Raw genomic sequence first — 26560 nt, 5'->3', positions numbered from 1 at the left:
TACACAGACACACACACTTACATTGTGAAAACCATAAAGCTATCACCACACCCAAGACAGCAAACATATCCATCTCTCCTCCTCTCCCCTCCCTGAGCAACCAATGACCTGTTTTTGGTCACTATGGATTGGTTTGCATTTCTAGAGTTTTATATGTATAATATACACAGAATCAAACAGTATAAATGCTCCTCTTATTTTGAAGTCATCCATGTTGTTGTGTATAATAATTCATTCTTTTTTTAAACCAATACCTTCATTTATGCGAGCAAGGAAACTGAGGTTGGAGTGGCCTGTCCCAATCATATGACAGCAGAGCTGGACCATAGCCAAGTTCCCATTGCCCTGTGCAGCATCTTGTTCCCATGCCATCTCCCTGCTAATCTCACAAGAGGTTTAGAAAAACTCTTGAAGCCTCTATGGGGTCTGTGGAATGTGCATGTGTAGCTCTGTTCCTTTTCCACCAGACTCCCTTCTTGTCTCCCTGGGGTCAGCAGAGAACACAGGAGAGTGTCCTAGGCAGAAAGCATTCTAAGTTGTATCCCAGGTTCCATGGATAAACAGTAATTTAAGCTAAACCTAGGGGAGATTCATTCAGTCTTCAAGTGGTTTCCGAGTGCCTACCACGTGCCAGGCAGCTGGGTAAGCAAAACAGGCGCAATTCCTACTCTCTCAGAGCTTATAGTCTAGTAAGGAAGACAGATTGACAACAAAAGATAATTATATGATTACAAGATGATTCAAATGATAGAAAAGGAATAAACAGGGTGATATACTAGGGAGGGGGAGGGGTGACATCTGCTTGAGGCACAAGTGTGGAACAGGGTGGCCTTGGTGGCTCCAGTTGGGGTGAGCCAGGACAGGCAGCAGCCATTAAAGAGGGTGGTAGCCCCTGGTGGAATGGGTGACACACAGGACCCCTGTGGCTACAGTCCAGGAGCCAGAGAGGAGTAGGTACAGAGCAGGAGTGGCTGGCTTCAGAGCACCTCTCTAAAACACACTACCCAGACTGGATTTCACTGTAAAGGTAAGGTGTTCTAAGTGTGAAATGAAGTCATTGCAGAGTCTGAGCAAAGGAGTAGCACGATTCAATTTGCATTTTAGAAAAGATCACTCTGGCTGCTGCTGTATGGAGAATAAAGTAGAAAAGGGCAGGAGTGGGGGAAGTGGGGTCACATTTCTGAAAGTTCTGCTGCCTGATTTCTCAGGCATATAGGAAAGGGATCATGTGTCATTTCAGGGGATGCTTTAAAACCACAACATCTTTGAGGTCTAGATAAAAAGAAACTTTTCAAATTCAGTTAAGACTGGTTGACTTTGGTTGTTGCCAAGGTAGGCGAGGGCTGGACCACACCAGGCCCTGGGGCCTGGAGCTGGAAACTATTTGAAATGCTCATATCAGGCTTATTTACTCTACAGAACTGGCTGCAAGGCTGTCGCTGACTTGGCGATCCTGCGGTGAGCAGCCAGGAGCAACATTTTACCTGTGATGCCAGTATTTGCTCAGGGCTGCTGCTGTACACTTAGCTCACCCAGAGAGACCTTCCCTCCCAGCTTTAGAATCCTGCTGTAACCACAGACCCACTCCCTCCAGGGTAGTGGCAGTGGGGCAGCTCCATGGAACTACTGGCAGCAGGGAGGCAAGTCTCCAAGAGGAGAGCTCAGAGCCCTGACCCTGCTTCGGACTTGGCCATGTCACTCTCCCTCCTTGAGCCAGCTCCTCATCTATACACACCAGGACGATTAAGGAAGATAACAGCTGCCCTTGTTTCCTTAAAAGGCATCAGCCTGTACCACCTTAAATGATGGCTGTGAAGGGCTCCAAGAAGCAGAAACACCACACAGATTCAAGGCTCTTTTATTATCAGCGCATTAGTTACTAAATAAGCACTACCTTTTGCTGAATGCCTACAAAGAGGTATCAGGCTCAATGCCTGGAGCTCCATCTCTAGAGTGATCACGATTTCAGTTAACTTACACTTCACTTTTCCACGTATTGGCTATCCACCAGCCTCAATCATACAGAAGAATATAATCAAGAACCCTGAAAAAGACCTCTAATGAGATCCATGCCGGGGACTGTTGGCCAATGTTCTGAGACAGACTTGGTGTACTTGGGACGTGGCATAATTCAGGGGTCAGAAAACTTTTCCCAGGAAAGGCCAGAGAGTAAATATTTTAAGGCTTTGTGGGTCATACAGTCTGCCACAATTACCTAACTCTACAATTTTAGTGCAAAAGCAGCCACGGACAAGGAATGGCCATGGCCATCTTCCAGTAAAATGTAATTGACAAAAACAGATGTTGGGCTAGATTTGGTCCACAGGCTAGAGTTTGCCAACCACTTACATAGATTAAGAAGTACAATTCGAGTATCATTGGGCAGGCTTATACTTTCCATTTCCTCATAGGATAGAACTCCCTGGCTCACCTCCCCACCAATTCCCATTGCAGCATTTCCTATCTGGCCCCAATAATGACATTAATAAGAGCAGCAAACATGTATTTAGACTTACTGTGTACCAGCTAAGTAATGTACCCAACCTTAGGCAGCTGGTGGCCCAGTCAGGATTTGAACCCAGTCATCCATCTCCAAGTCTATGATTACACTGCCCAGCGGCATCTGAATGTACAAACCAGGACAGCAGGACACAAGGAAGACAGCGTGCCTCTCACCTCCTCTTACAGTCCACTGCTCACCACAGCTTTACCCGGCTCTTGGGGCTAGGTGGCAGAGATTAGAAGTAGCAAGGTCTACAAATATGAAAGTGAGAATGAGGGTGACTGAACTAGGCACCCACAGTAGCAAAAAGTGACAGGTAGCAGTCTGACAAGAGCAGCAGGAAGACAAAGGTAAGTAGAAAATAGGAGTTATTTATTTGCAAATCGGTCAGCTACTTTGTGCCATGCACTGTACAAATTCCAACTATCCTAAGACCTTGCTGCTCAAAGCATGCTCTTCTAACAGCCCATCGGTATCACCTGGATGCTTGTAAGAAAGAGTCTTGGTCTCATCCCAGGTATGAACCAGAATCTGCATTTTAACAAGATCCTCAGGTGATGTGTGCACTAGTAAGGCCGAGAAGCCAGCAGCTATTACTGTCCCAACTTTACAGGCTAGGAATCTGAGGCTCAGGACAGTCAACCACCTTACAAGTGGTTAAGTTGCGAGTCTGAACCCCAATGTGTGATTCAGAGGCAACTCTTGTTCTCCTGACGTGGTCAAAGAAAGGCCTCCAGGACATTTACCTTAGCAGCGATCATGTATTAACTTGTAATAAGATCATAGTAGGATCATGAAAACATAAGATACTAACCCTGCACCAGCACTTGAAAATTCAGTTATGCTCAGGATACTATTTTTAAAGAAACACAGAAATTAAAGTAATATAGTTAACACTTCAATTCCCATATTTCAAAAATCTCTTTTTACAAAGTTGACCAATTTTCCATTTCTGATGACTTTATTTAAAAGAATGTAGAAGGATTTTGAATTTGACCATACTGGATAGATTGCTGTTCTTCTGGGCACATCTCTAGTGTTAGCAGGAGTGGATCATTAGATGGTCTCAGAGGTAGAGGTCAGGGACCCAGAACTGTAGGTTCCTGAGGTAAGAAGAGAGACTTGTATTTGGGATCAGGCTGTTAGCAGTCTCATTTGATATGAAGGGGCTTGGGCAGAGGTGGTTCCTAAGTTGATACCCTTGGGATTCTGGAATCTGATGGCAAGATTCCCCTCCCCACCTCAACCTCCCCATCATGGACTGTAACATCAGGACAAGACCACTGAGTACCTTGGTCATGAATCTGGGGACAGGAGATTAAAGGACAAGTTCACTCCTCCTTAGCTTGTATATTTAATAGACTTGTTTTTCTTGATAGGCATTTAGTATCTAGTATTTTAGTAAATATACTGATATGACTATAGGAACAGAGCACTCAGATACTGCAAGACCAGAGTGTGAGAAAGGATACATGATCTGGGACAAGAAAGCTACCAGAAACTCCAGCAGCTACTTTCTCTTTCTCTCCAGGCTGCAGGAGTTGTATCTGTATCTTCCACTCTATCAGGCCCTCCACTGCACCCTAATCAGTCAGGGCGGTGCCTCTCCTTGTGGAGGAATGCATTATCCTCTCAACAGCACCCTCTCCCTGTCAACATGGGTCCTGCTTCATCAAGTGGACTCCTGGAAGGCTTCTGCCTCGCCCTCCTGCTATGGACACATTTTTTTGATTTCTGTTAACATGGCTCACTCTCAGTGACTCTGTTTTCTAACACCAACTGAAGAATCTCATTGATGCAGCTCAGCTTTCTGAGCCAGAATTATAGTTCCAGCCACCAAAAAGCTGGACTGCACTGGATCAGAGGACAACTCCAGAATCCAATCAGCCAACACTGGAGGGAGTTACATGTTTGCATTTCCCACTTAAGTGGCAAGATGGGTAGGGAGATTCCCTCAAGAAGGAGGGTGGTGGGAAGAGTGAAGGAGGATTTATGGCACAGCAGGAATCTTCAGAATTTAAAGTCCTAGAATCTGAGGTGAAGGAAGACCTTCCAAAGTCATCTGGTCCAAACTGTGCCCTCCCACATCTCCCAGTTGCAATCCTAAACCCCCCAGGACACAAAGGTGCCAGTTCCCTTCCTGAAGCTCTCTGACGTGAATCAGGATTGGGTAGAGGAGAGGGGAATGGGACACAAGATGGGGAAGACCACTGATAAAACATCCTGCTAGCTAAAGCTTATGTTGAAGGTAACTTTAGAAATGTGGTTGGAGATCCGGCCACTGCACTCCAGCCTGGGCAACAGAGTGAGACTCCGTCTCAAAAAAAAAAAAAAAAAAAAAAAAGAAATGTGGTTGGAATAACATCTCACTTAAAAGGCACATTGGTTTTCTGTGTGCATTCACTAAACACTCTGGGATGCACACGCTTTGGAAAAAGAAACTAAACTCTCACATACTGTGCTGTCTTCTAGAGTTGGAGAAGATGTCCTCAATTCCTGTGAAAACTTTATAGGATTTTTCACCTTCTTGGGCTTTTTCCAGCACAGAATGCCGGATGTAATAAAACTGAAGTAACACCCAGGATTTTTGGGTGTTATTACTCAGGCAAAGATGAATGTGGACACACTGCAACCCAACCTTTTGTAGTCTTTAGGTGACGCATGGCACAGGTACACAGAAGCTTGGGCACACATGGAGTTTTAACACCTCAAAACATGGACAGATTTCTAAATCTCACTCCAGATCACTTGAGCAACATGGTTAATGCTTTTGGGATTCCTTTTTTTTTTTTTTGAGACGGAGTTTCGCTCTTGTTGCCCAGGCTGGAGTGCAATGGCGTGATCTCAGCTCACTGCAACATCCACCTCCCAGATACAATGGATTCTCCTGTCTCATCTTCCCAAGTAGCTCAGATTACAGGTGCCTGCCACCATGCCTAGTTAATTGTTTTGTATTTAGTAGAGATGAGTTTTCACCATGTTAGGCTGGTCGCAAACTCCTGACCTCAGGTGATCCACCCGCCTCGGCCTCCCAACGTGCTGGGATTACAGGCGTGAGCCACCGCGCCTGGCCTCGGTATTCTTACTGGCACAGAAAAGTCACCCTTTTAGTGGCAGTATTAATTTATCCAAAACAGGTGACCAAAATCTTTCAGAACCAATTTATTGTTTTGTTTTTCCAGGGAAAGGGAAAAAGTTGCCAAAGGGTGCTAGGAGGTAGTTGCACTTGGCCCCCAAACAAAGTGATATAATTTCTGTATCAAGCCCACACGGACATGCAAGCTATCTTCAAGCAGGTGCAGAGGTTTTTCTTTAAAAGCCACAGTCCGCCTAAAACTAACACCACAAACCATTAATTTCATGAACAAGCTGAGCATGAGAACACCTAAGATGCCTGTTTTAACCCAAGTCTGGCTGAAAGTCAGCTGGAAAATGTACTATCAACACAGGACACATTTTTACACAAGGACAGCAACACAAATTTATGGGACTATCTTCGATAGCCATTTACAATCTAGATTAACTTTCATTTTACTTGAGACAACAAAGTATGGCATAACATACAGAGGAAACATTCTTACCAGCCGGGGGTTTTTCACCCTTGGCATTACTGGTATTTTGTGCCAGGGGCCATCCCATTCATTGTAGGACATGTACAGCATCCCTGGCCTCTACCCACTACATGCTTGTAGCACCACTGACCAGACATCACAACCAAAATTGTCTCCAGACACTGTCAAATGTTCCCTGGGCATAGGGGAATCGGTAAATAAAATAGTCTGCAGCTGAGAACTACTGTACTAAACAAAGACAAAGGTTTAGCTGTTTAAGACAGAGTTGTCTGGAATTAAATCTGCCTCCCTGGAGGTGGGCTGATCTCATCATCCCTTTGGTGTAGTTAGCACCTTAGAGCTGGTGGGTAGGGCACTGCTTTTCCTTTTCTGAACACAGGGTCGGAAAAGCAGTACCAAGGAATTCTTTATCCTGTACATCACCTGTACTCCGTCAGTTGTAGGATTCCTAACTTCCTTGGTTAGGAAGTAACATGAGACCACAGTCTGTGATCATTCAAGAAAGCAATTAATTCTTATATTTAGGAAGAGGCACGTTGTGAGCTCCTGAAGACTTCTATCTTCTAAAAAACATTTCCTCAAAAAAAAATTATGATACTTGCCTATTGAGGCAGACTTCCCACACAAAAAGATCTGCATTACCTGTCAACAGGTCACATCCAATCTGGTTCCTCTCCTGTTACACTTTCCCCAGATGTACTCTGGAAATCAACTTAGGAGGGCCAAGGGGCCCAAGGCTTTTGGAAAACTTGGTTTGGTCTGTAGCCAAGAGTGCTGTTTCAGCCAAGACCTCCCTGAACAAACTGCCTACAGTCAGCCCCAGCAAGAATTTACTTTCCACGTCAGGTGAGTAGTGACTATAGCCAAGAGGATGTGAAGGCCACTGCGTTTCCCAGGAAAGGGAGCTGCCTACCTCCACAGACTACCTCCCAGAAGCAGAGGGAGACTCCCCTCGGTAAAGTTTCTCCCTGTGCAGTACCTTGCTCCAGAAAGATATTCAACCCCTGGAGGGCCCTGGCTCTCAGAAGCAAGTACAAGGTGTGAAAGCAGCTAGAATGTGTCCCTTCTGACATGCAGAGAGTGAAGGGGGCTGTTGTATAGCCACTACCAGAAGAGCAGGTACAGCCTTGGTTAGAAACCCAAATGCTGAGCAACTGAATCCTTGCACATTCTTGTTTATGTCTAAGTAGATCCCATTAAGCCCTGGGCACTTGGCTTGACTACTCCCTGGATCAAAGTTAAATTACCCAACAAGCTTCTTTTCTTTTCAGAGAGAGACACACGCACAGACTGACTCACCTTCCAGAAGCTATCCACTTTGCCATACACAAGGGACTGGTTCTGCCTTTTGATTTCATTAATGTGGTGGATGTCACTGGAGTTCAGGTGCTGCTCGACCACAAACCCCAGAAAGCTGTTGTCTGGGGTATGAGCTGGTGTGCAAAGAATGGAGAGGACAGTTAGTGTCCAGTCAGCAAGAAGAAACAACAATCACATATTTAACACAGGCCATCTTACCCGTAACAAAATGTTTTCATCTTACCTTGTTCTTTCTTACACCTGAGGGAGGTGAGGGATTGCTCTCTCCCACACGTTCCCAGTAAAACCGTCATGAGAACACTTCTCTCTAGGATGGATTAACCTGAACCAAAACCTGCTCTTTTTAGGGAAAATGCATCTGTCTGAAAATCATTAAGCTGTGTATTCTTTTCCTTGTTGCCTCAGAATAAGGCTACTGTCCGTTTCCCAGCAGAAATGCTCTCACCCAGGTTTCACCACCCACTGGCCAAAAGCCTGTAAGGGGCAGGGCTGATCGGGAGTTCTGAATAGGCACAGAGCCCCCATGTAACTGAATCTGACTCCAGCTGTGTTTTTCACCCAGCTACATAACAAGAGGTTTAGGGATAGAGTGATGAATAATCCCCAGAACCTTTCATCTCCTCTAAGAATTACTCACTCATAAAAGATGTAATTATGGGGTTATATTGAACAGGTGCATGGAATGAAGACAGAATAAAAGGTAAAGCTTGCTGGGGCACAAACCACTCCAAAAAAACACCAACCACTGCAAAGGAATACTGTCTACAGAGTACGCTATTCTGGAAAAGAAAATTTTGGATTTCTCTCATTTGGGTTCTGTAACTTCTCTAACACTTGACCAAGGGGTACAGCAACCCCACACCCTCTCCAAACATCTGCGTCTCGTGCCTGTAATTTTAAAAGGCATTTCACCAGCAAGTGACAGTCAGAAAATAATTCTCTCTGGACTAAACAGAGACCCTCTTCTCCTTTACCTTCATTCCGTCAAGAGAAATCTCAGTTTTTCAGATGAGCCTGCTGAGACCATGTGCGGCTGATATTAAATGAAGCAACTGCTCTGCTTGGCTCTGACCTGAATAGAACAGCTATAAATAACATGAAACCAAATTCCTCCTGGTAAATTGAGATATACACAAGATTCTGAAAAGTCCACACACTGCAACCTTAACCACATCCATTCACAGGTAGGTGGTCAGCAAATAGAGAAAGCTGGTCCCTTCATCTCATTCTGGTTGTCCTAGGACTGAGGAGCGGTTTCCCAGGCTTGTACTAGCACAGAAATCCTTTCAGACAGACAGATGGGCAAAGGCGAGCCTGCAGCACAGGCCTAGGATGCCCAGACTCCAGTGTCACCCACCATGCATGCAGGGGAACACGATGAAGAAGGGACACTGGCAGGAAGCCCTGAGCTGTGGAAATGCAAGAGCCATGTAAATACTGTGTTGTCAACCTCCGTTTCCCAGGCTTTTGCCTAATGGGGGTGACAGAATGAGGAGATAATAGGGTTGTGGCTGGGGAGTTGTGTTCAGTCTGGCCAATCTGTTATTTCATTTCTGCGTTTTTGAACAAGTGCCCAGAGGCAATGGCAATGGCTGCAGTTGGCTGGAAAGTAAATTACTGAATAAATTCTACTGCCAACAAGAGGCAATGGTTGTTTTTCCTCCCCCTTTTGAGGAGCTGAGGGCACAGGGAATTTTCAAGGATTAGCAGGGACAGGAACACAGCCTGTGTGCATTCTCAGTGTTACGGTGCAGCTTAAAATATTTCTTTGTAAAATTTTTTGTTAATTCTAAAAGTTTTGAACTCAAACCTGACACTCTACTTCAGGATCAGGTGTTTTTAATTTTTTTTTATTTTCAGAAAATTTACATGGTGATTAAAGTATGATGCTTGAAATATTTGTTTCTGAAATGTAGTCATTTAGTCCCTAGGTAGGCACTTAAATAATCCAGCAAGTAAAACAATGGGTTTTATTTCATATTATAATATACTAATGCATAGTAAAAAATAAAATGCTTTAGCCACCCAAATGAAAAAATACATTTATGTAACATTTTTGTGTGAAAGATTCTCCTAGCTTCTAGCTTGACTGGTGGGAGGGAGAAGTAAATATCAGAAAAACTTGTGAGGAATGGTGGGCTTTTGCTGCTATGACTATAATTTGGTATTCAATCAACTCTGACACTATGAATTTCACATCTAAACTCTCCTCTATGTTTTCATCCAAACACTTTAACTCCTGTCTCACCTTGTGAAATGTTAACTTAGGGATCAACAACCTGCAAGTGTGGTTTAAAGGACCTCAGGTGAGACTTGAGATTTACAAACAGTATCACCACATTTAATGAGCCAAGGCCTGAGCACTGGTCTGACCTCTACATGCCTTCTCCTCCCAGGTGACTCTAAACTTGCCACAGGACACGAAACCTTGACCACATAAGGGTCTGCTCAGCTGTGACTCGCCCCAGCAGGTGATTCTGAAGTAACTACGGGTCCAGTGTGGCTTGCTTCCAAGGATCTGAACACCAGCTGGAGCCTGCCTGGTAACATCTGCAGAGAGCGCCCTGGTCTTATCACAAGTGTTCTTAATGGTGCTTATAATAAATCAAAAGCCACAAGTCCAGGAGGATGTTATCTGAAATGTCCATTTCATTGAGTTCAAATTTCAGGCCAACCTTTCTTTTTTGTTCTGCCTTAGGAAGGGAACAGAGACTTTTATTGTGTTGGGAGGATTTCAAAGAGAAGGTATTTACATTTTAAGGTAAATCAAACAAATCTCAAACGGGATGCAGGAAATCCTGTACTTTCAGTAATACCTCCATCCCAGAGGATAAACAAATGTGATTTTTAAAAAAGATGACTGATATTTTGAGTTCTGACTACATGCCAAATTCTGTGCTAAGTGCATTATAGTTACTCTTCCATTTTAACCTCATAACCGTGTAACATGTTTGTACAGATAAGAAAACAGAGAGAGATTTGGTTTAACTACCCAAGTCTACATGCTAGGAAATGGCAACACTAGGATTCAGAGTCAGACTGGCTGCTTTCAGGGCATCAACTCCTTAAGTCACTCTAACATACAGCCTCATAGTCCAAATAATTTTCTGCATCCTGTGAACAGCAGTGGTAAACCATGCTTCAGAGGAAAATAATGTTCTAAGGTACAGCAAAATACACAAGAGGGATCCAGAATACATATGCAGTATCACCTCAGTTTCTTGAGTATCTTGTGCCATATATGTATATGGGACCACACAGATTTTTTTTTTTACATGCTACAAAACTACAGGAGATTTGCCAGACATTAGCAATGATTTTAAGATAATTTAGAACAAAACATCTCTTATTAAGAGAAACACTATTTTAAGCACTTTGGAAGCACCTATTTACAAATGATTACAAATCAGCTTGATGTGTTCCCTGAGCAGAGTATGATGATAACTACTTCTAAGAAATACTATTAGCTTAGCTTGAATAATTCATTCAATGACAAACGTTTTGAAGCATTTCTACAGACCAGGTTAATATGATAAGTATTGACAAATTACAATATAAAGATGAGTTTCTGCCCTCAAGGAGCTTACCAACTACTTCAAGGTCAACTTGAAAAGTCAAGTTGAGCTTTCTTTCAATTGCATAAATTTCTGAGGTCTGCTTTTGCTATCAGTAAGTCCCAAACATCTCTAAGAATGTTATGTATCTTCACGTCCCCTGGTCACCAAGAGAAGAAACCCCAGTGCCAGCCTGGGCCCATTCTTTAGCCCTCACAGTCAGCAGTCCCAGGCATATTAGTTTCTCAAAAATCCATCAACTCAGCCTTTCCTTTTCATATTTGTTAGTCCAGACCTTCTCACTTTTTGCTCAGACTTCTGCAATAAACAACCTTTTCTTTTTCCTAAATACAAATGGATTTATTGGTTTTTCTGATTATAACAGAAATATATCCTCAGATTAAAACTTTTTTCAGATAATAAAGATATGAGAAAAAAATAAGTTACATATCTTTCATCACCTAGAAATAACCACTATTACTGGTCTTTTTTTCTAAGTTTGTGGATCATTTTTCCCCTCAAAATATTGAATTCCAGTTAATGATGTCAAGCCGAGGCATCAGAGGGTTCTTTTATGTATCCCCCCCTCCAAAAAAAAACAGCAAAAAAGGTGAATTGATGGATAGAGAGAAGATTGGCATATGGATTGATACAGTAAATGGTTAATTGTAAAATCTAGATTTGTGGGTTTCTAGTAACATTTCTTCTGTTTTTTTTTGTATGGCTGAAAACGAATAATGCTTGTCATCATATTCATGACATTTTTGCTGATTCCGATAAAACTGACGATAGAAACAAACGCATTGAAAAATAGTTATGTCACACAAGAATTCTGGATTAAAAAACTATACATTACTATGTTATGTGAAAAATTTTACAAAAACTGATTTTTTTTTCCCCCCAAATGTTGGTGACACTAGTTTCTTCAAGAGAGAAGGCTGGGATGCAGGCTAGGGAAACTAATATACAGTTGAGCTGAGAAGATGAGTGCCTAAACTGTTGACAAAAGGCACTTCAGGGTAAAATTTTCAAGTGTCAAAAAGCAATTTAGGAGAGAATGGACTCCTTAGAAGAATAACACTGCTGAAAGCTAAGACTCAGACTGAAGGAACCACAAGGCTGATCCTACTCCTCACTGGTCTGCACAGAGCTTAAAGGCAAGAGCCCTCCTGATTCAAGCTAAAGGCCAAAATGGCAGTTTCAATCACAAATAGCTCCTTTGGTTGTCATGTCCTAAAAATAAAATTGTACATGGAAGTTAACTGATCCTTAGCTACAGCCAACAGGCTTATTATTTGCATGAATGGGAACTGACTTGGTTCTAAAATTCCTGTTTTGCCAGGCAAAATTTTTTATCCACAAGCCATCATTCAATTTGATCATGCAAATAAAAATGGCTGTGAGCTCCAAATCCTGGGAGAAATTCAGGGTTGGAATGTCAATGAAAATGACAATCATTATGGTCCGAAAGCCCAACAATGTAAGTAAGTTCCCTGGGAAGACACAAGAAAGTAAGATGAGGCCACTGGCCTAAAGAAGTTTCTGCAATCTTAAATTTGTACAACAGTCTCCTTCCCTACATTGCTGCATGGACTAAAAACAGAATAGGCAATATTGTTCATTCTAGTTTAATTCCATCAATAAAAGACTTTCTGAATGCCTACTATGTGCCAGCCACTCTTCAGGATGTTAGAGTTCCAGCAATAAACAAAGCAGCTAAAATTCCTGCCATTATATATCTCAGATTCCAGGGGAGGAAAAAGAAAGTAAAAGTAAGTGAAACATAAATACTGGATAGCAATACAGTTACGGAGGAAAATAAAGCAGGGAAGGGGAGTAGAAAGTTGGGGAAGGAAGGAGTTGCATTTTAAAAGAGGAGGTCACAGTCAGTCTCACTGAAATGACATTTGAGTTTAAAACCTGAAGGAGGAGATGGGGAAGTCTAAAAGAAGAATGTTCCAAGAGATGGGACAACCAATGCAAAGGTCCTGAGGGGGAGTGTGCCTATTCTACTCAAGAAACAGCAAGGAAGTAGAGAGAAATGAGCAAAAAGCAGCGTAGTAAGCGACAGGGTCTTGAGGACCCTGGGAAAACTTGCCTCTAGTTGCCACAACTAGGATGTTCCTCGCCTCTGCATTCAAATTTTCCCTGCTCCATTCACCTGGGTCTGTAATTTCTAAAGTGGAAGTATGAGAAAGTCTTATTTTTGCATACCTCCTGACTCCACTGAAAGTAAGTTTCTGGAGAACAGAGACTTAGACATCCCACAGATGGTCAGGGGACACACACTGAACAAAAAGACAAAATCGACAACCAAATAAAGATTCCAATCTAACTCTTAAACTGATGCTCATAAGGAACAAGAAAATACTTAGGCTTAGTCACCTCTGTAGCCTTTACTAAGGAGCACCTTACAAGGATTTGGGAAAGAGGAGAAGGGGGTAAAAAAAAAAAAAAAAATCAAAGAGGTGGAAGGTGAAATGGGAAAGTTCTAAACACCTCCAGAATCCCCAATCTGCTCTTCTCTCAACTTCGTTATAGCTCCCTGTCTTTTCTGCTCCAAATTTCCACAAGTACCAAGAAACGCTGAATATTCTCCAGCCTTCACTATGCAGAATGTGAGCACCCAGAAGGCAAATTCTTCTGTGTCTTCACATTGTGAATGACAGCCAAAATGTTGTAGGTACTTAACACATACACACATAATAAATAAAACTATACGAACACAGTTTGCTCAGGCAATGTAGTAAATGTTCTATGGTAATGATATGAAAAGTGAGGCTGTTAAGCAGAACTGATTTCAAAGGTTATTGAATTTTTTGTAGGATATAAAAATAAGGTCTGAGATCTGAAACCAGGGATGGGGTATCTTGTAATGCCTGCTACTGTTAATTTCAGCCATCAACTCTAGGGAAAGAGAGGAAAAAACTCAATTAGATAAAGATGATTTACCACTGCCAATGTTTTTACACAAGCCAGATGAAGTTGTAAATGAGGGTGTGGTGCATGCAGATAATTAGAGCTATCCAAATACTGGAAAATTTACAGTGCAAGTCATCAATTTTAGAGCTCTCTCTTCTAAATGGTAAAGGCAAATGCCTTCGCTCTTATTTTTCTGTGCAGGTAGATTTCTTGCATTTATTTACTGAGATATAATGCACCTTGTTTGAGACTGTGACAAATAAAAGATGGCCTTCAGGAGTTTAAAACAAGCCGTATGCATGGACTACAGGCAGAGACTGAAATAATACCTAAATATATGCCAAGCCAGGTACCTGGCAACCATAAAAAAAGCATCAGTTAAATCTCAAGAAATAACAAAAGCATCCCCAAATAACTATGACTTAGGAACTAGCCACTTGACTGTAGAAGAGTCTTGGAAACAATGGTTTTCAAATCTGCGTAGAGTCTTGAAGAAAAAAAAAGATGATATATTAAGTGGAAAAAAAGGAGATACAAAATTTTGGTAAGTATGTGACAAGTATGTAAAAACATACTTGTGAAAAAGATAAAAGTTACACCAGGGTTAGGGGAGCCTTTTTCAGTAGGAGGAAGTCTTTCCCTGTTTTTGTAATTGGGTTACATTTCTTTATAAATTTGATTGGAAAATTGGAGGAAGTCACTTAAGTAGAGTTTTAAAGAAAAAATTAAATTTTGCTTCTCAGAGACCAGCAGGCTGTTGGGTGAGGCTGGGGCCAGACCTGGGGAGGAATATGGTTGGGGGTTGAGGCCAGAGAGCCTAAGGTCTTGAATACTTTGCTGTGGAGTTTAAAATCATCCCATGGACAAAAGGAAGGCACTGCAGTCTCTGAGGAGAAATCGCCTAATCCAAGCTGAGCTTTCAAGAGCTGGTTTTTGTGGCTGGAAAGCCTTAGTGCCTAGTTCAGAGGTCATGTTAACACGTGGACAGGAGGAGCGAGCAGGAATGGGGGCCTAGAAGGAGGAACAACCAGACTTACCAGATTCCTGGGGAAAAACCATCACTTAATAGATCTAATCAAATGGCCTTATAGTATCGTCCGGCCACCAGTCCCTCCAGAAGCTGCTTAGGAAGGTGTCAGGAAGAGTCTATGTGGACACCACCTAAAATGCCTAACTGCAAAGAGAACACATGATGGCAATGGCACAAGTGAACTTCTGAGACTGTGGGCAAAATAATACAGAAATGCAAGGTTTTTCAACTTGTAGAAACCCCACCAACTTAGAAAATGAGTTAGAGGACAAACGGAAGGAGTCTTAAAGTGAGATGTGTACCATGAATATTTAAGAACGCAAACACATTCCGGTCCAGCGTATTTCGTTTCACTGCTCCTCAAGATGCATCCCAATGCTGTATTTTTCTTTATCTTCCCACCGAGTTCTTTTGGACTGGCCTTCCCCACGCTCTCTGTCTGCACATAAACCACAACACTGCTACATCTTATGATAAGGCAGCTAGTCCTGAAGACTTGATTCCTCAAGTATAGCACTCTATTTCCACAGTCTCGGAACTTTTCATTGAGCATTCCATCAGTAGAACACAATGTAAGCACATAGGATTCTGAGTACATCCTCAGTATATGTGCATATTTATACAGAAATTAGATAATGATTACTATCCAGCTCATATATTAAGCACTAGTAAATTTGTTTCACTTTTGAAAAATTAACAATAAATAAATATAACTTTTGACATTCAAAGGAATGCTATTTCTCTTCAGACTACTGCAGTAGCCACATTGACCCAAAAGGTAAAGGAATGGAGGGCTCTATGGGAAGGACCTAGTAGACTGGACCCCAGGCCTTTGTCACATGGGAAGAAAGGGACCCTCTTCCAAGCATGCATCCAAGTTCCCTGTGGGCAGGCGCTGGAAAACAGAGTGCAGGAGCTTTTTGTTGTTGCTGCAAATTTTCCAGCTCAGACACATCTGAATAGGATAAAGGTCTCAAACTGATTTATTTCTCTATTCATTTCCGTATTTCCTCCATGCAAGTCAGCCTCATCCATGAGAAAGTTTTCCATCAACCTGTTACTTGATGGATTTAGCGATCACTGATGATGATTGTTTTGCTCTACTGTCTCATCAGGACTTTTATAATGCTCATCTTCTAATTCATTCCTTTTGCATTTATTAGTTGTGATTTCTCCATGATTAATGACTTTCTCTCATCAACTGTTTGATTATTTTCAAATACAATTTGTGCTAGAAAGGCATGATCAAAGCTGAATTCTTTCACTTTAGTTTTTACAGTAATGAGGTAGTATCCTAGCAATTTGCAAAGGTGACCCACTACACTTTGTGGAGTTTTCTTGGTTGGTGTATCATTCCGGAATCTAGAATCTTTAGGTACTCCCCTCTTTTTGTATACTAAAGATCTTGGTTCCTACAACATACCTATAACAGTTTCAAGTAACAATATAAATATTTCCCACTACAACTGTATAGTCAAAGGATGGTCTTTTAAAGCCACTTAAGTAATAATCTTCTCTATATGAGAGGTTAACATCAACCTCATGCGTATAGCTAGGTTTGTCTCTATCTGCTTTCAATTCTTAGTGAATGCTTTTCTTTTTTATTTGAATTTTTATTGTGGTAAAAAACAAGTAACACTAAATTTACCATCTTAACCTTTTTTAAGTGTTCAGTAGTGTTAAGTATATTCACACTGGTATGCAAGAGATCTTCAGAACTTTTTCATCTTGTAATACTGAAACCCCATAGCCATTAAACACTAATTCCTCCTCCCAACTTGGTAACCACCTTTCCGTTTTCTGTTTCCATGATTTTGACTACCTTAGATACTTTATGAGTGGAATCATATGGTATTCACCTTTTTGTGACTAGCTTATTTCCCTTAGCATAATATCCTTGAGGTTCATCCATGTTGTAGCATATGAAGGACTTCCTTCCTTTTTAAGGCTAAATAATATTGCATATATATGTACACTATGTTTTTCTTTATCCACTTGTGTGGATGGACATTTGGGTTGCTACTACCTCACGGCTATTAGGAATACTACTGCAGTGAACATGAATGTGCAAATACTTCTTTGAGATCCTACTTTGAATTCTTCGGAATATTTCTCTTTTTAAATTAGGTAAAACATATACATGGTCTTAAAGTCAAAATAAGGAACATTAAGAGACATCAGCCTTCTAGCCCCATCCCTGGATACCTTTTTATCCAGTGGGAATCACTTTATCCAATGGCAATCACTTTTATTAGTTTATTTATCCTTTCATTGTTTCTTTTGGAAATATAAGTTCATTCATATATACTAACACGACCACACACACTCTTCCCCTATATCTGACATATATAAAAGGGAGTAGCTCTACATTGTCCTGCACGTTGACTCTTATCACTTAAAATATCCTAGACATGCCCTTCCTGGAATGAAAGCCTTCCTCATTTCTTTTTATAGCTACGTAGTACTTCATTCTATTAATGGATCATATTATTCACTCAGTCCTCTATGATGATTACTTGGGTTGTTTCTTGTTGCTTCCTGTCACAAATAGTGCTGCACTAAATGCCCTTGAGCACATGCCACATCTTGATTTTGCTCATTATCTTTGGAATAGATTCCTATATACGAGGTGCTTAGTTGAAGAAAGAAAATGCAGAGGCAGTTTTACTAGATCCTGACAAACACATCCCTACTGGGGTAGTACCATGCTGCATTCTAACCACTAGGGTTGAAGAGGGCTGGTTTTGCTCACCGCATCATCAGAATAGCTATGCTGTTCAACTTTTGCATTTCTGCCAATCTGTACATGGGACATGGTATCTTGGTGCAGTTTAAAAATGCATTTCTCTTACTGTGAGTGAAGTTAACATCTTTCCATATGTTCAGAGCAGTAAATTTCTCTTTCCTCTAAACTTAATAGCCTTTTCCCATTTTTCTGTTGGAACATGGAACTTTTTCTTAATTTATATATATATATATAAAAATATATATGTATGTGTATATATAAGGGTCTATATTAGTAATTTAGCCCTCTGTGATATCATTTACTTACGATGTTATTGGTTGTTGTTTTGCCATACAGGTTCTTCTTTTTTTTTAAATATAGTCAAGCATATCAATTTTCCCTCATTTCTGCTGAATTCTGAGTCATGGTTAGGGAACTTATTCCCTTCCCAGGTTAACAGAAATTAATCCATGTTTTTATCTTCAGTTACATTTTAAGCAGTGAATTTCCTTCAATTTAATCAACCAATACTGCTGAAATTCTCCATCCATGGAGAACAAAATAGGTTTGCAGGACTGTGAATTCCAACATTCTAAAATAGAACTTTGTTTTCTAGGGGAAAAAAACCCTCTCTTCTCTACTCCCTGGAAACTCCATCTCTTGTGGGGCACACACCTGCCATAGCACCCAGCGGTTTTAGTCACTTTGAACACAGTTCATGTTTTATTTCACTTGATTTAACACACAGGTCACTTCTTAGGCTATTCTGTGCCACCTTATCCCATCCCTCAAAGTTACACAGCAAAGTCAAATCACAGGCAAACTCTGAGCATCCTCACCACACTAAAAGCCATCTGTTACCTAATGTGCCAAAAATCTATTTGCCCCATGAACTGTGCCCCAGGGACGGTGTGTAATAGTAGGATGATACAGCTCCATGAACAATGAAGCATACAGCACACTCTCACAAATCTGAGCTTAATAGAACACTTAAGGATGAGTTGATTTTTAAAATTACTCTCCATTCTTAATTCTCCCTTCTCATGCCTAACACCCAAAGATTAGTCCAATGCATGTGCTGTTACATTTAGTGAGTGTGAGACAGGGGTTACCTTCAGGTAGCTGCATACAATGGGAAGGGACAACCACATGGGAAGAAGATTAGGAAGGAGTCTTTTGGGTCTTGGTTCTACAAAGCAAACAGATTCATCTCAGAAGTTACAAAGTGGAAACCTCTGGATCAAGCTTATCCTGACAATTTTAGAAAACAGGAATTCTCTCATCATCCAAATTATCTCATGTGGCCTTTCACTTCTGGAATAGGGCTTCATCTCATTACTCAAGACTATTGACTTACAAAATAAATTCATTGTTGGCATAAACACTATCAAATGTGGTTTTTGAGTTCACAGTCCTCAGCTAATTAGAAATGAGGCTAGTGCCAGGTAAACAGAAAGCAGCAGGAAGAAATGGTAAAAGTGGGAAAATAACCCTATAGAAACAGAAAATGTCTAAGAGCCTAGCATCTGTGGCCAGTTAATTCATCATCATTTGGTGTGCTGTTCTTACTATATTGGCTTATGAAATAAGCACTGCTGCTGAAAACAATGACACCAAGTCAGCAAGAGAAGGTAAAATTTCATTCTGGGCCTAGGATTGAAGAAGTCAGTAAAATACAAAACTGAGTTTAAAACAGTTCCATTTTTTAAAAGCTATTTTTTTCTTTAAAAAGTTTGATGCTTAAATAATTAAGGTTTAATTATGTGGAAAATAGATCTGCATGAAAGACTTCACCCCTCATTAGTGACAAAGTGTACCCTAAATAGCATCTATGTGGCATAAAATGTGTTTAGTGCCTGCCAATCTAAAGTCACTGCAAAGTCCTTTCCCAAGTAGTTTCTAATGATACTTTGTACTGAACATTTTTTCTCCAGAATATTTCCAAGGCTTTTCAAAAAATGTTAATGTGGCCTTTCGATTTCAACTAAAAAACAAAACAAAACAAAACAAAAAAAACCAATTCAGTAATTCCCAAGGAAAGGTTCAACAGCACAGACTTCTACAGCTAATGGTCCTGAGAATCATAACCCAAAATAGATGGCGGCTAATTTTCTCATCTATTCTTGGTGGCATTCTGGAAAGCATACATGAAACAGGAATACTCACGGAACATGGTATAAAACTGCTGAGGGTTCAGATTCCATTTTCCCCAGGGGGTCTTGTGGCCTTTCGATTGGGCATAATTTGCGTGATTAAATTCAGGTTCAGTACCAAATGAATCGAGGACTCGGAGCATGCACCTGAAAGAAAACAGCAATATGTTTAACACTACATACTTGCCCCCAAAGTTGAAAAGGTAAAAGCTCTAACCCTTCCTTCAGGACTACTAAAAATAGGTAAATCCTTTTAGACAGACGCAGGACCAGACAAAAACTGAGATGTTTTAGAATAGCTTGTGTACCAAACATCTACTTGTGTCACTTTAGTGTCTGAGACATCACACAGCAGATACGATTTGCTTCAGATCGGGTAACTAATTACAGAGGATCAATCAACTACCAGCAAAATAAAAAGTTCCATGAAAGCTTGAACTGGAGACTGCCATGTTCAATGCCGTACCCCCAGCACCTAGCCAGAGCTGAGCACACAGTAGGTGACTAATCAACCGATGCCAAAGAAACAGAGCTACCATCTACAGAGGTCTTATTCTGCTTAAATCATATGACATGTGTTATCTCTAGGAGAAATCACTCAACGTTTTCATCAATTGGAGTATTTGACTTTACATTAAGCTTAGAATCTTTCAGTAGGCAATGGTATTTTTTATATTTCTGATAGCAATAGAACTTTATTTGCTTTCTCCTAGAACTTGAAGAAATGCAAGTGAAGACATTTTGTTTACTATTCCACCAAAGCCATAAAACAGGGCCAAATCTGGTCTACCGTCTATTTTCGTAAGGTCTGTGAGCTTAGAATAATCTTTACGTTCTTAAATGGTTTTTAAAAAATATTTTGTGACATGTACAAATTATATACAATTCCAATTTCCATGTTCAAAAATAAAAATTGTATTTGAATGTGGCCATACCCTGTTGTTGACCTATTGTCTACGGCTGCTTTCAGCCTGTAACAGCACAGCTGAATAGCTGCAGTGACGCACACGTGGCCCAAAAAGCTTACAATGTTTACTAGCTGGCTCTTTTCAGAAAGTTTCCTGACCGCTGCTTGAGAGTGCACGAAGAACAACCAATTGGAAGAAAGGAATCAATCCCAAAACAAAATTTATTGATTTTGGTAACATTTCATCACTGACTTTCAAAGTATTTGATGTAAATTAAACTTGAGGATGGCCAATAAAAGCAGTTCTATTTTCTAGTATGTATCAATAATACTTCTGAATAACTTTTAGAAGACTAAGAAGCATAAAAGTAAAGATTGAAACTCATATTTTAGAATCAGATGATGGTAACAACTTTTAAAAATCTGGCTCAGTTTTTAAAATCCAAACATGAGATTGGACTTTCTAGGAAGTATACTCATAAATTTTCTTTTCTGTGTGCTAGTTTTCTCGTTAGAGATCACTACAATTTGTTAAGGCCAGGAAGTGAAGAAAAGAAAGGCAGGAAGGCCACAACCACACGTCAAATACAAGCTGACCACAGGAGGAATTTCCCTGTCTGAGATTCTTGTGTGGCTCTCACGGAATATGCTCTCATCATAGCGACAGTTTTCACAGTATCATCAAAGATACGTCATTGGTCTGGTGGCCAATAGGTGGGCAGAAATAAAGCCCACAGTCCTGAAAAAAGAAAGCTAGGGACCCAAGGAACAGATCAGTGTTTTTGTTTTCTTTGCTCTTTGAATAGCTCAGAGCATCCCTTTCCACTTAATAAAACACACCCATTTCTTATATTTTTCCATTTAAAAAAAAGATGTACAAGGAACTGGTTTGAGCCAGTATATATTCTTCTGCAAAAGCTGGCAGTGTTAATGGTGGCAGCTCTGAAGGTCACTGCAAAAAGCGGGAGGAGAGGACAGGACCCACGCTGATTTGTGGGGCTGGGGAATGCTCCACTCCTACCAGAGAATCAGACCCGGGATTCGCCAGCACTACTTTGTGAGTCAAAGATTACAGCACTTTGTGCAGGCACAGCAGGGAGAAACGGGCCTCTCTTGTCATAAGGAGTCTTGGCTTGAAGGCTCCGCTTTTTCCACTTATTGGCAATTGACTCCAACAGTCTACAGCCGTCCTTGGTAACTGGTGGGTTGGTTCCAGGACCCCTGTGGATACCAAAATCCAAGGATACTCAAGTCCCTTACATAAAATGGTATAGTACTTTCATATAACCTATGCACATCCTCTCATATTTAAATCTCTAGATTACTTATAATGCCTAGTATCATATTTGTATTTTTATTATTGTATTATTATCTTTTTCCTTCAGATATTTTTGGTCTGTGGTTGAATCTGTGGATGTGGAACTCATGGCTATAAAATGCTAACGATATACTCTTCTCTAGCTTTGGCTGGTGACCATATTTTTAACTTGAAGTTTTATTATTGTTATTTTTGATTTGGGCAACTAAAACAAATCCTGATGAGTAAAGCTGTCTGCTAAGGGCCTAACGCCTGAAAGCCCAGACTTTGCACAGTGCCTAGATGTAAGCTATGTGGCACTGGGCTCTTCCTGAAAGAGGAATGGAATGATCAGCTGTCTCCCAGAAATTTATAATTTGACATCCTTTTACTTGAGGCTTTTGCTTGGGAATTGCTTTTCTAGCTTATCTAGGTTTAATTTATAAAGCACAGACAGGACACTGGACTTGGTCTAGCACATGGAAGGTTTGACATTACAGTTTTCCTTCTTCAATCACATCCTGCATCTGTGTGTTTTGCAACTATTTTTATAATGTGTTGCTAATATTTAGGCCTTCCCTCTAATATGTCTATGTCTGGAACATCATAAGCAGACTAATGACTTAAAAAGATATTTGTTTTGATGCCCAACGCAGTTCGTCTTCTTTTAACAGGGATCACAGCAGTCATGCCAAGTAACTCCTGGAACCTTCTCTTTGCTGTCAGCCACACTACTATGAAATGGATGTTCAGGAGCTCCTTGCCATGCCCTAATTTCTAATCTGGTGTTTGACATAAAACATGGCATATCTTAGACTACTTGCAGTTTACTTTCTTGTAAGTCCTTCGACAAAGGCCTTGTAGGAAGTAAAATGGGTATGAGTTTTGCAGTAACTAGCAGAATACTAGTTGCATGTAGGCATGTAATATATGTTTAACTGAATTTCCTAGGTCCCTACGTAAATTGGACAAAATTTACAATTAATTTTCCAAGGGTTTGCTCCTAATTGAAAGATCAGATAACAACAATACATTTAATGGAATACATACCAACAACCAAGATGAATACTGACAATTCACCTTGGTTGTTGGTATGTATTCCATTAAATTTCTGATTTTTAAAAGGGAAAATTTTAAATCTTCTCTGACAATTTCTAATTTTTAAAAGGGAAAGAAATCGGCAAGAAACTTCCAAGGGGACCTGAGTAGACTTTTAATAGAATCTTCGCTTCATCACACCACAAAGACTGCAGACCTAAAGCACTAACAGACCTCCTGCCAGGTAATATCACTAACAAAGATGATTTATTAAAGAAAGGCAGATAAACATTACATTCATCCATAAAACACCCTCTGAGATGGTGCCTGTTCGTGCAACAAGAATGAAATGCCAATCAACGGTGACCATTTTAATAACAAAATTATCCTTTTTTAATTCACCTAAACACTACCACTGAGAATATTTTTCCTTCCAAAGAACTCTTCTTAATAGCGAGGATATGTGAGTCAAGGGAAGCCTGTACTGCATAGATTCCTTTGCACATTTATCAGATGTCTGCCATTTACAAAACGGTAGAAAACAACAACTCTACTTTCGTCAAGATTTCAAGAAACAAGCCAAAACCAGGAAAAAACCTAATGCAAAAGGTACAGCACTATCTTGGCCTGCAGCAAGTTTTTAGTTTTGCTTTTTTTATATTTATGTGCCATTTACGTAAGTTTATTCACCTTTTAGAATTTATTTTTTAAAGGAAACTTTTAAAGACCATAAATAAAACCCAGTATTATGCAGCCATAAAAAAGGATGAGTTCATGTCCTTTGTAGCTACATGGATGAAGCTAGAAACCATCATTCTGAGCAAACTATCACAAGGACAGAAAACCAAACACCGCATGTTCTCACTCATAGGTGGGAATTGAGCAATGAGAACACTTGGACACAGGGTGGGGAACATCACACACCAGGGCCTGTCGTGGGAAGGTATAGCGTTAGGAGATACACCTAACGTAAATGTCGAGTTAACGGGTGCAGCACACCAACATGGCACATTTATACATATGTAACGAACCTGCATGTTGTACACATGTACCCTAGAACTTAAAGTATAATAAAAAAAAATTCATTCTAAAACTGGCAAAATAGCTCAGTTTCTCTGTTCACAAAGTTATTAGTCTTGATGAAACTGACATGAGTAGTCAGTGTTATCTAGTACTGTTGTTTACTATTCTCTCATGACTAAAGACCTCCAAATCATTTGATACTCCTGGCAAGGACCAAATTTGGTGGTTTGGGGGACCTTTGTAATGAGAGGAATTTTTAAATGTGATAAAGGACAGAAGCAATAAAAGACAAGACAAAAAATGAAAATGAGAAATTAAAAAAACCCCAAAAATTAGAAAGAAAAAACCCAGTATTGACCGCCATACATGCAAGATAACAACAACAAAAAAGCATATAACCTTTAGGAAGTATTTTACAATTTAGAACAGATACTTTTGCGTGCTGAATGCTGAGACTCACAGCTACTCTTACATTGTTAAGAATGCATGTGTTAAAAGTAGTGACAGAGATATAGTAGCCTCAAACTACACCTTTTCTCAAAAAGACTGAAAGAAAATTGAAAAATTAATAAATTTCTTTATATAATTCATTGTGATTTAGGGCCATGTTTGTATACCAGGTAAAAGTGTTTCAAATACTAAATCGTGGTCCCAAACCCACACTCAGGGAAACACTGAGCTACTCTACTAAATAATAAAGACTGCACAGAGTACACATACACCACAGTCATACTAATCATTGGCTTATCTTAAAAAGTGCAAGATCCCAGCATTCAGATAACGTATTCCCAGATTTCTCTTCCATGAATGACAAGAATACTGATGAGGAAAAGGGTAAGAAAAGTCAATCATGATCTAAAACCCAAGGAACACAAGAAATGACACTGTACATATCTTATCAAAATGGTTATTTGATTAAATAGATAACACTGGCATACGCATACTGAGAGGAAGGCTAAGTATTAATACTAGTCAAGGTAGAAAGGAGGTTGAACACTTGTTTTCTATTTTTAAGAAACCAATGAAAATAATGAATAGCCAAAGAAAGTACAAAGTCACTGAGAATCTGAATTTCAATTATGAATGAGCAATACACTCCATACAGCTGAAAAGATACTATTTGATAAGCTTTTTCTACCCACAACCATGCAACCTTTGTTGAGGGGGAAAAAACCCCTTAAGTCAGAAAACCATGCAGCACTTACTGGTAATGAACCCAGGATGGTCCAAGAGTTTTCTTGAATTGAGCAAGTCCTACAATATCAATATAAATGAGCTCAACGATCCTGTCTCCTACAGTTGGGCAGCCAGATCGGTTTCCTACAACCTTCTTCATGATTCTAGAGAAACGGCAAGAGAGAGGGGAGAAAAAAGAGAAAAATCATTTAGTTAAAAGGTAATAAACTTGGCAACTTTAATGGTCAAATGCCACCACAACAATCCTTATTAGAGATGACAGCATGGCCCTTTCAAATCTGCTACTTATATAAATTATTTCCATCCATTAAGGCCAACCCAGTACCCTGATTCTGACTCATGCAAAATGGTGCAAATGGTAGCATATAAACACAGTCTTTGAAATCAAGGAAGACATGGGTCTGACTCCATCACCACTATGCAGCAGCTGTGAGACCTTAAACAAGTTACTTAACCTCTCTCAAACTCTTTGCTCATTCCAGAAAACAAGGACTGGATACAAAGAGCATTGGACGCCAATCTCTCAGGGGTTCTTCACAATGAGATACTGAAAAGAAAGTGCCTAATGAATACCAGACACTCAACAACTTAGTTTTCTCCCCCAGAGCCTGTTCTTAACTGCTCAGCACCCTTATTAACCTGCCCCCCATCCCCTTTTTCTAAATGTCTTCAATTTCTAGCCTCTATAGTATTAACTTCTTTCTACCTGTCTCATACTGTTCCTTAACTTTTTCTGCTATGTCAAATTTTTCCTCCTAGCTTGACCATATTACAGAACTGGCACTACGGTTTATAGTTTTATTTTTATCATCCTTTCCCCCACCCATGCATTCATCCACACAAAACCACACTTGTGCTCAGAGTGTGATGATGTACTTGATTGGTAGGCCAACTTCATGTGTAGGAACAAGTAACTGCTAACCCTACTGCTACCCACTTACTAATCAACCACCACTGTTGCTTATCCCGGCCCACACCCCACAATAATCCTTCACCAAATTATGAACATCCTGCTTCAAAGGACAAGAGTCACAAACAGGACTCTGCTCGACAGCTCCGTATTAACCACCACATCAGCCACCCTCCTTCCTTCTCCCCTGTTTATGAAAGAACTAGGTTCTGCAGAACCAGTTTCTTCCCAAGAGTCAGAAAACCCTTTCTGTTAAGGGCCAGACAGTGAATATCTTCATCTTTGCAGGCCATAAATTCTCAGTCACAACTGGCCCATTCTCCCGTTGTGGAATGAAGACAGCTATACATGATATGTAAACAACAGGCATGGCTGTGTTCCCATGAAACTTTATTTATTATTTATTTTC

General features: G+C 40.4%; 1 protein-coding gene across 1 annotated transcript in view; it reads right to left on the bottom strand.

The window, feature by feature from the left end:
* Positions 1-26560, bottom strand: part of MGAT5 (alpha-1,6-mannosylglycoprotein 6-beta-N-acetylglucosaminyltransferase) — a 327486-nt gene that overhangs the window by 82300 nt on the left and 218626 nt on the right. The window contains exons 9-11 of the mRNA XM_025405318.1: positions 25250-25384; positions 19793-19926; positions 7375-7508 (exon numbers count right to left, since the gene is read on the bottom strand). Of these exons, the coding sequence (XP_025261103.1) occupies positions 7375-7508; positions 19793-19926; positions 25250-25384 (403 nt within the window). The remainder of the gene's footprint in view (positions 1-7374; positions 7509-19792; positions 19927-25249; positions 25385-26560) is intronic.

Source organism: Theropithecus gelada, chromosome 12, assembly GCF_003255815.1.
Source record: "Theropithecus gelada isolate Dixy chromosome 12, Tgel_1.0, whole genome shotgun sequence".
Lineage (NCBI taxonomy): Eukaryota > Metazoa > Chordata > Mammalia > Primates > Cercopithecidae > Theropithecus > Theropithecus gelada.
Note: the sequence above shows the minus strand (reverse complement) of the source record. Positions and strands in the feature narration are given on the sequence as shown.